Source organism: Egretta garzetta, unplaced genomic scaffold (assembly GCF_000687185.1).
Source record: "Egretta garzetta isolate BGI_Z169 unplaced genomic scaffold, ASM68718v1 scaffold130, whole genome shotgun sequence".
NCBI lineage: Eukaryota > Metazoa > Chordata > Aves > Pelecaniformes > Ardeidae > Egretta > Egretta garzetta.
Window position 1 is genome coordinate 1,084,219 of NW_009258284.1, and position 10,576 is coordinate 1,094,794.

General features: G+C 46.8%; 1 protein-coding gene across 1 annotated transcript in view; it reads left to right on the forward strand.

Annotated features, from left to right (window-relative positions):
- The first annotated feature begins 611 nt into the window (after nt 1-611).
- DUSP10 (dual specificity phosphatase 10) overlaps nt 612-10,576 on the forward strand; it is a 25,262-nt gene continuing 15,297 nt past the window's right edge. The window contains exon 1 of the mRNA XM_009637156.2: nt 612-1,836. Within this exon, the coding sequence (XP_009635451.1) occupies nt 1,035-1,836 (802 nt within the window). The 5' untranslated portion in view covers nt 612-1,034. The remainder of the gene's footprint in view (nt 1,837-10,576) is intronic.

Sequence of the window (10,576 nt, forward strand, 5' to 3'; positions counted from 1 at the left end):
GTTGGGGGTTGGGTGGAGTTCGTGAAGTGGCTGCTAGGATGCGTTCCCCAGCGAGAGCCGCAGCCGCTCTGAAAGTTGCAGGGGACGGGGAGGCACTCTCTGGGCTTTCTTAGGTTGCTTTGCTCTTGTTGTTTTCCTTCCCCGCAAGTGGAAAGGGGGAGTTCCTAATCCTGTGTCGTGTCTCTCGGCGAGCCAAAGGTTGGGCAGGCCGTGACCTTGGCTGGGGCAGAGGGGACCCCTCTTTCTAGAAGCTGTGAAGCAGTGCTGGGGAGGAGGGAACTACTGCTCCGGGGCTGCTGGAGAACAGCAGCCTTCCCAGGCCTGGAGCTAGGGTCTTAATTGGGGCTGGATTGGCCTCTCTAACAGCAGGATGGAAGTGCAAGGCACACGCTTACTTTTTGTAAAGATCTCCAGGACCTAATTTTCCTGTCTTCTCCTATGTGGTTTTTTTTGTTTAGCTTTATCTGTTCAAGTTTGTAACTGTCTCAGAGAATGTATTCACAAGTTAATTCTATTCTAGCTTGCTGGAAAAGTTGCATATCACCACTGACACATTCAGCTCCTGCGTGTTCCTCCTAGTAGCAGAGTCAGCCTGGTAGTTGCTTCCCTTGCTGTAAGCAACGGGAACAAGAGAACGTGCCTCTCTGTCATTATCAGTTGCATGCCTTGCATCCTGGGGTTTCAGAATAGCTCAGCACCATCTGCATGTAGACAAATGCCTTCTCCTGGGTGTAGCTGCACAGTCCAAGCTAGTCGCGTGTATTCTGCATGCCATGTGCACGCGTGCAGATAGCTGAAGTATTTGCTGCAGGATTGGAAAAGGTTCTTTAGCAGCTACTGTGAGCTGATAACTGTTAGAAGGGGTTGTTACCTGTGGGTGATGGGTGTTAGCGAAGTGAATTGTCATATCTGTGGGCTTATGTGATTTCATGTCCTGTTTTCATCACCTTTTCCTTCTTCCCATTCCCCCTCCCTCTTTTTCTCTTGCAGGGTGATCTTGAGTTCTTCTTAATTTGCTAGTGCTCAGCCTCCTCATGCCTCCATCTCCTTTAGACGACAGGGTAGTAGTGGCACTTTCGAGGCCAGTGAGACCTCAGGATCTCAACCTAGATTTAGACTCTAGCTATCTTGAATCTGCCTCTTCTGCCGGTGAGAGCCACTCCAGTCTGCTCGGCGCAGCTGTCGTGTCCCTAAAGACTGCTAATCTCACGTATATGCCCTCATCTAACGGCTCTGCACGCTCCCTGAGTTGTGGATGCAGCAGTGCCAGTTGCTGCACTGTGGCAACGTACGACAAGGACACTCAGGCCCAAACTCAAGCGAGCACCAGCAACGCCAACGCCGGAGCCTCCACTGCCTGCCCTGCCAACCAAATGGTCAACAGCAATGAGAACGCCGGCAGCTTGAGCCCCCTGGGCGGTGTGGGGAGCCCCGTCTCAGGCACCACCAAGCAACTCGCTAGCATCAAAATCATTTACCCCAATGATCTGGCAAAGAAGATGACCAAATGCAGCAAGAGCCACCAACAGAACCAAGGGCCTGTAATCATTGACTGCAGGCCATTCATGGAGTATAATAAGAGCCATATTCAAGGGGCTGTCCACATTAACTGCTCTGATAAGATCAGCCGGAGAAGGCTCCAGCAGGGCAAGATCACAGTCTTGGACTTGATCTCCTGCCGGGAAGGCAAGGACTCCTTCAAGAGGATCTTTTCCAAAGAAATCATAGTTTATGATGAGAATACCAATGAGCCAAGCAGAGTAATGCCTTCCCAGCCACTCCACATAGTGCTGGAGTCACTCAAACGAGAAGGCAAGGAACCCCTAGTCCTCAAAGGTAATGCTCCTCTTTGCCCACGCGTAACCTCATGGTTTGCTTTGCACCGTATGTATTCTGCCATCAGCCTTGCTGATGGTTGAAATTTCAGAGCATTTGTTTGTTTCTCAGAAGGCCTGTGTGCCTTGAGTCGCCAATGGCAAAGCAAGTGTCTTCCATGAACGTAGTAAGGAGATGCTTGCTTTTCTCTGACTGTTGTCCTTGAGTAGCGGAGAGGGTGGGAACTGGACGGAGGAGGAAACGTGCTTCCTGGTGTCTGTCTGTGCAGACAAAGAATTTCCCCCAGTGCTCGCTCTGCGTATTTATAGCCCAAAGGGCAGAGGTCCAGGAGGGCATACTTCTCTTTTAGCCTGTCAGACTGACCTTTACTTAGCAGTCTTATTTTTGTCTGTATTAAACTGAACTCATAGGTGCTGGAGATAGGCAGTGGAAGAAGGGAGGAGGAAAGATGAGGGAGGCCAGTTGGGCTGAGGCATTGCATCATGGACCAGTCAGCAAAACTTGAGGAGCTGTCAAGCCTTGTTCTGGTGGTATGGGGTTAGAATAATGGACGGAGGCAGATACTTTGTCTAAAAAGTGATCTGAAAGTGCTGTGTTTACATGTATGCATGCTTGTATATGGTTTTCCTGTAAAGGCTCCTGTTTTAATGCAGTGTTTGGTCTGTCCCTTAATGCTCTGGGGGAAACAAGCCCAACCAATTAAGGCAGCATCCAAGGACACTTCCCTTTCTTCACTCAATTCCATAGCTCCTATTTATAACAATGCTGCCCTCTAGATTGAATCTCCTTTCCCATGGGTGTTGATGCCATTCAGAGGCATATGGCTTGGCAGAGACTGGCGGTGGCACGGAGAAGCTATGGAAGGTTTTGTTGCTTAGTTCATACTGTGTGTATTTAATTCACTTCATTTTTTTTCTTTACAGCTTGCTACTTCTAACATGCACAACATGGCAGGAAAATGGATTGAGCGGATAGTTTATCCCCTTCCCTCTGTTTTGTTTCAGAGCTTTAAAGGAGCTAAGGGTCCTGAGAGATACTCTTCTGTGGGTGATCTTGTGGAAGCTTAAAATTGTGCTGAACTTTCTTCTTGCTCCCAGCAAGTGTATGGCCATGCTACGTTTACTTTGACACTTGCTACAGTTTCCCAGTATGCTTTTCTTGAGTCTTTGGGTCATGGTGGTGCCCTTCACTTGTGGGGAAAAAAAAAAGAAAAAAAAAAAAAAAGGAGAGGGGCTTTGAAGGGTGAGGTTACCACTGAAGTCCTGTGTTTCTGGCAGTAGTCATTCTGTTGTACAGCTCTTGCAACCAGATACGTGGTTCTGGTCTGCAAGCCTTCCTATCCTTAGAGAAGTGGGGTGCTGGAGGCGTCGTTTGCTGAGTTTCTCTGAAAACACTAAAGCTCCTGTGAACCTCAAATGAGCAGTTTTTCAGTACCTGAAATAAGAGGCCCTGGCTGAGATGGAGCTAGAGAGCTGTAGTTGGGCAGCACTGAGCTGCTGGGTCGCATGGGCAGGTTGTGGGCAGCCCCTTCTCCCACCTTCCAGTGCTGGTTGCTGTGCTGGGTTTAACTGAATGCTTGCGGGATCGCTTGGGCCATTTGTTCAACCACTGAGAAATGCTAGCACCTGCCTCGAGGACTTGCTTAGCAGAAATCCCCGCCCCAAACTCTTCTGCCAACAGGTCTGGAAGCATGGTAGAATTCAGAGGAAGCCCAAATCCTTTGTGTTTTGGATGTAGTGATCATCTGGGCCAGAGCAGACCGTACCTGGGGAAGCGTGTAGTGAGGAGCTCCCCCTGTCACCTTAACTCCCCTCCTCTCCTGCCCTTTGAAGTGGGGCTGGAAATAAAGTGGAATGGCGTTGAGCATACAATAAAGCAGCATTTAGGAAGGCTGTGGTTAAGTTTCTGAGCCCGAGGAGCGGTGCTGGAAGCCCTCGTTATTTAGTTTCACTTGTCAAATAGCGTTTTTTCCATCATGTTTCAGCAGCCCGGGGGCTGGCCTGCGCATGCCCCTGGGTTCAGGCACCGAAAGGAAACCGGGGGTAGCTGGGGAGCCCTCTTTGCTGCCATTTGTTATTTTGAGCGATTTCTCTTGCTCGCTGCAATCCGGTCCTAATTTATGGCTGGCCCATCTGATCCCCTGTGTTGTGTTTGCAAACACTGGTTGCTAGCCTGGCCGTCCAAGTTTATGTCCCCCTGATCCGGTGCCACCTTCTCCATGTTTGGTGCTGCCTGTCAGCCCGCGGTCCCGTTGCCGTTTTCGTGGCGTGGTGTCGTGTTGTGGGGCAAATCTGATCGGCAAAGCTGAGGGTTGAGTTACAGCTTTGGCTTACAGCGCACTGGGGTAGCAACGTGGCCCTGCCTGTATTTAGGTTTTAGGTGCCTGAGTCTTTTTAAGCAGCAGGGAAACTCTGCTGTTTCCAAAGGCCAGGCTGTGATCTATAGATAAATATATGTATGGGGCTCCATATTAGGCTCAAGTTAAAAAGAGGTGGCCTGATATATTTTTAATGTAGCAGAGCAATATATAAACTTGTGCCGTGATGAGAGTTTTGGGGTTTTATGTATGCTGTGTTATGGGGGGATTTTAAGACCTCTGTTCCTCCCCTCCTATCCATACTTTTCTTTGCCGCTTTCTTTAACATGGAGCGCTTTTTTTATTGTCGTAAATATAACATTTGCATAATTTTGACTTAAGCTCTTTAGAAGCAAAGATTTGCTTATTTCTTTGTTCATGAGACACAACAGCACTTGAGACAGGCATAACCCCCCTATTTTTACAAAAAGGAAAAAAAAAAATATCATACTTCTCAGTGCTGCTACATGGGCTCTAGCAGCCTAAGCTCAGGGCTGAAGCTGCTGCTCAGTCTGTTTGCACACAAAATAAGAAGTCATGTTTCCCCCCCTGTACCCACACCCCTTCTTATTAGACCACGGTATTTCATGTGTACTGAAATCTAAAGGCCTCCCTTTTTGTGGATGCGTGGGGTTTTTTGGTTTGTTTGGTAGTTCGTGGTTGTGTGTGTGTTTTTTTGGTTTTTTTGTTGGTTTTTTTTTTTTTTCTTCCTTAGTATTGGGAAGGAGAGGATGAAAAGACAGTGATGTGAGCCCAGTGTCCGTTCCACTTGAGGCCAGCGGCAAAACTGTTGCTAAATTTGGGGAGGGGGAGCATGGTGGTGGAGCCCCAGGCTGGCTCAGCAGCCTTGGCCCTCTTTGGCAGGGTTGTTCCCCTGTCTCTCCTGCAAATGCCCTGTGGTGAGGCATCTCTGCCTTCCCTGAGCGCCTCAGCTCATAGCAAAAATGGCCTGGAGTCTTGGGGGTTTGTGTGCTTGAGTTTGCTACTGGGACCTAAAAATAGGAAGTGGGGAAATTCATTTGCATTCAGATGAAAAGTATTATTTTACTCAGAATAAAACGTTTAGGTTTGGAGTTGAGCGTGTCTCTTTTTTTTTTTTTCCAAGCTAAATTAAATCTGCAAATGAAACAAAAAATGAAAAACTGAAGCATCTGTGCCAACATATTTCAACAGCCTTTAACACGACAGGAGTTGCCTTTGTCTCCCTGGCTGGTGTCTAGTGGTATTGTCTTCATCCTGCCCTTCCTCCTCTGCCTTCGAGCCCCACCAGTGGGAACCTTGTGAACCCGCTGAAGTCTTGTGTTTAGTTTTTAAAGGCTTCTGTGTTTGACTGCAGGGAAACACCAAATTCAAAAGCAGAGGTGCAAAATGTAATTTGGTGAATAATCTTTTTTTTTTCTGCTGCACGCTGTAAACTGATGGCTGAGCTGCTGCAAGGGGCATGGGGAGGAACTGGCTGATGGTGATAACAACTGGTTGCTTCCCTGTTCTTGTTCCTGGTCCGAGGAGCTTGCTTATGCTCTGGCTTTCAGTCTTCTCATTGCTCATCTAACAGGGAAATAAATGAAGTGACTTGCTCTCGTTATAGTGGGGAGTACAAGACCTGCCAGCAAACCACTTCATGCTTTCTGCTGCGGTCTAAGAATAGCTTCAGAGCTCTTAGCACACCGAAGCTGTGTATCAGTGAAGTTATATCGGTCCCTTTGTAGTTGAAACCTCTATAAAAGGAATGAGTACCTGATTTGCGTTGTCCCATGTTCACGTAAAACACTATGATCAACTGCCTTTGGAATAACTGACCTGGTCATAATCTGTTGCAAGTGCATTATTAATTATGTAATTTAACAGTGCCGGTGTTGCTTTAAACCCTAATTGAATTACCCTGCACAAGTGTATTTGAGAGTAAAACTTGACGCAATGGTCAACAAATCCAGCTGACCAGCAAAACACGTGCCTGGCACTTACTTCCACCAGAGATCTCCACTGAATAATTATTAGGTCATGGTTGTAATAGGGAAATGTGTATTTTTAAGTGTTAAGTAACGCGTGTGAAGCGTCCAATGTGTTTAAAACGTGTGTTCCCTCTGGGCTGCAGAGGAAATCTGGCCCCATCAGTCACTAGGGGGAAGAAACTTCTGCTGGCTCTGTTAAGGCTGAGATTTCACCTTCAGTTTTCAGACTCTGGTTGCTGGAGCTTCAAAAAGCATCTCCTTCTCCACTGGAATAGATAGTCTTATTGGCCAAAACACTTGAAAATCGGCTTTGTGTGCCTTTTGCGTATAGATAAATTGGGGCAATAGGGTGGTTGGAGACTAGTTTTTTTCTGTACTTGGAGGGGATGCTTCTGCAGAGGAGTGTACCTCTCAACTTCGCCCATTCAACAGTCATGGAAAGTGTAGCATTTCCTCCTGGATGAAGGCATCTGAGAATTCAAAGTGCTGGCTTGCGCAGTGCCTGTCACGTTTTAACTGTCCTTGGGGGGAAGAGAGCAATGACACTGCCTTGGAAAGAGAGGAACAGGAAGGAGACTTTTGCTTTTTTTTTTTTTAAATTTTTATATCTCTCTAGCTTCTCATACACTTGGAAACCAAATTAAGAGTCAAGAAGCAAACTGTTACATTAGGCAAATATCTCTGATGCTTGTAAAGAAAAATCTGGCTCCAGCTCTGTTTCAACTGGGGGGACATCCCTTGCAGTGCTCCTGGCAGGTAGGTGTTGGGTTATAATTAGCCAAATGCCTCGTGTACAGCCCTTACCCTGTTGGAGGTAAGACACTCTACTAGTAAAATCTTTATAAAGTTGCTTGCTGGTGTGTCTTCTGGCTTTTTATTCTTAAGGTGAGCACAGCATTTTTGTGAGGCGCTGGGTGTAAGAGTAGCTGTATTTCAGGTTTGAGTGGTGTCTGGATGTTAACTAATACAGCTAAACTTTTTTTTTTTAGGACCTATACATGGGCTATTTTCCTTCCAAAGCAGCAGCCAACTTTTTTACTATGCTTAGGAACACAAAAGTTTTTAGTGATACATTTTAGTGTTTTTATGATACATTTGAAGTGGAGGATCAGCCACTTGTCTTTAGGTTATGACTCTTTCTTTGCTTTGTGGAAAGCCACATTATGATTAGTTTTTTTATTTATGCAAGCAACTCTGAAGTGAAGAAATACCATAAATAGGAGCAGCATGCACAGAGTCTTAACACTTGTCTATTTTGCATGTTTACCTGCCAACCAGGAGGGAAATATTTCTCAAATATTCAGCATGGGCTTGCGGGGCTATAGAAGTCACGCTGTTTAAAGAAATAGATTATGGTAATCTATGAAGATGACCTAATGCATTGTCCCTTTGCGCAGAAGATAAGATTATGTGTGGATCCTTGGCCTTGTTGGGAAGTCTCTGGTGGGCCTGGGAGATCGCTGGCTACAGAAATCACAAGGCTGACCCAAATTATTGTGAGCAGTTGTTTGCCTGGAGCTTTTTTAGTAGGTGATCGCCTGAATATGCCATCAGTGTTTTTTAAACACCTCTGTACTGTAGAAGGTGAACTTTTCTTTGAGGTTCTTGTTATCACAAAGGTGTTGGGTAAGCCAGGGCTTACTGAAGGATATCGTGGATGTTGCCTTTCCCCTCCTCCCCTAAAAGTAAGAGCTGGCAGAGTCCTGTTGAGAGGAGGCTGGGTAAAGGTGCTGTCTTGAGCATTGCACTTGCTTCAGCTGGCAGCTCTTTCAGGTGGCTGCCTTTCACCTGGTCTTGATCTGATGAATGTTGATGGTTGTGGTGGTAAAGCTCACATGTGCACCGGTACCTTTGGGTTTGGCCACTGGTCCTGGCTGTGACTCTCAGTATACCCTGTGTGGAGGCAGAACAGGGGGCTGCTGTGAGCAGGAGGCAGGGAGGGGGTCAGCAGGGTTATTTCTGCAGCTGGGGGGTGCTCGTGGTTTCTGTGCCGGGTGGCCGATGGATGCTCTGTGCTCCAGTAGTGAAGCTGCAGGGTTGTGTGGTGGTTTTGTTTTTTGGTTTTTCTTGTCTTGTGACTTTTTAGTACAGGAAACTCTTTGCTTCAGTTAATATCTATGATTAAGGCAACCTCACATCTGGAAGCATCTTGGCCCACTGGAGGCTAGTTTTGGCGTGTTCTCCTATGCTCTGAAAGATGTTGGTTCCCCAGGAGCCCATGTCCCTCCAAGAAGGTGGTCTCTGGCTTCGTTGCGTACCTCTATGGCAGCATTGGAGGGCTTGAAGGAGAAGAGGGGGGAGATGGGAGAAGTGACTTCTCTCTGTGGTGTGGAAAGGGGGTAACGTGGCCAGAGGCATAACTCTGTGCCTAGATAGCAGGGCACTTGTGGGGCCAGGGGAGCTCTGGCCAACCCCGTGCAATGGTCATTTTCCCACTCTGTGACTAAGCACACACAACAGACTTGCTGTGAGGCCTGGCCTTGGACAAGTCACTTTAATCTGTCTGGGTTTTCTTTTTCTGTTCTCTGCACTGTTTTTAACACTGAGCTCATCTCTCTTGTTGCTATTGGTGTTAAGTGTGGCTGACTCGGGTTTATCCATCGTCACAGTGGTGCCCTGGAACAACGCAGCTGCCTGTTGCAGAAAGTTGGAGAGAGGCTTGCAAGCACCCCCTTCCCTTCCTCCCTTAAAAGTACGTCTTTGCTGAAGTGATAAACTGTAGGCACTAATTTGCCTGGAGAGGGGTTTTGTTCTTTTAAAAATTTAAGGTTTGTTTTCATGTATTTCTCTGCTTGGGTGAGCAGGTTACCTCTTCTCTAAAGGAAAGCTCCATTCCCAGTGAAGAGACCAAGATCCAGAAGGGGCCCAAGCTTATGAACTCCTGGCCCTTGATTTTTGGGGGGGCCCCTAGGAGCATGTCTCTGGGGAGTACATGCAGAGAGACCTGAGCCAGCAAGTCTGCAGGGAGCAACTGGGACCTTGTAGGTCTGGGTGCCGCCTAGTCCCTCGTGTCCTGAAGGAATGAGCCTCCCATTGCTGCTGCTTGAGGCAGCCCTAGCCTTGGCTAGCTCAGCTGCGCCCACAGCTCCCTTGGCTGGGGTCCAGCCAGCTCATGTGTCCCTGCACTGGGCTACTGTCCCCACCGGAGGGGTCTGGGGTTAGCGCAGTCGGGGTGACCATAAATCTGTCATCACCTTCTGCTGCGGGGACGTGAATGTGCTCAGTGGGTGGGAGAGCTTGGGAGCCAGTAGGGTTAGATGCTGCTGTGCATGTATGCATCGCTCTGTTGCCAAGATAATGGCTTTGAAGGAGGAAACTGGAAAAGATAAATTAAAATTAAGTGATGTGAACATGTTGGTTCCAACTCTTTTACTATGTTTTAGCTTTAGAAAGCCTACAGTGTGCCTGGGTTAATTCCCACTTGATTCAGTGCAGCAGAGATTAACCGCTTCTAATTGAAGGTAATAAAAAGAACAAATGTTATTCCTTGTCCACATGTGAATTATCATATATATGTATATATATTTTTACAATGGCTTAGAGATTTGGAAAAAGAAAACAACTTGCAAGCTTCTGTCACATGAGGCAAATTGGTTGTCTCCAGTTTATTATGGCAAAGTGTGATATTAAGCTGTATGTAAGCAGTTGACCAATAATATTTTAAAGCAAAAGCTGTTGCTAGAGCAGTTGACCTGTACTGTGGTGGTGATGGGCTCTAATTCTTTTTGGCCTCTGCTAAGATAATGGGAGTCTGTCTGCTCAGTTGATGGAAAATTAAGAATAAGCCTTTTGTCACCTCTTAGAATTTGCATGTGTATTTTAGGTACAAAACCACTTTTGAATCTTTGGTTCATAGGTGCTTGTGTTAGTCTTGTAAGGCAGCATGATATCTCTGTTGAGGGATAACACAGTCCTTATGCTTCCTGGGACACCTTAGTGTTAATTCACCTGTGGAGACAAAGAGACCCGGGTTGATTTTGATCTGGCTGAAGAGATTCCTTGTCTGATTGCTATTTAGCTCTGGATTCTGTAAATATGTCTGTCTGGTGTTTTTGTTTTGTTTTTCCTCTTCTTCTTCCCTTCACTCTGGAGTACATGGATGCAAACTGGGTCAACTTTCTCTTGCCCTTTGGTGCTTTTTAGGATCTAGCCTTGTCTCCCTGACCATTAGGATTGGGGTTTAAGTGCCAGCAGGGCTGGCCCTAAAGCTTGTGTCAGTGTAGGGGCTGCCTTGCACCATCCTAGTTCTAGTAGTTTGCTGCTTTTATTTTTGGACAGTGTGGCACCAGGTTATGCCAAGACAGCACCCTTCATTTTCTCTGGGTTTTCTCCATCTGCTTTGAAATGCCTTGCTGGAAAGGGTCAAATCAGAGCCAGATATTATTATTATTTCTGGCCAAAAGGATAGAAACTCCTTTTTTTAAAAAGAGTT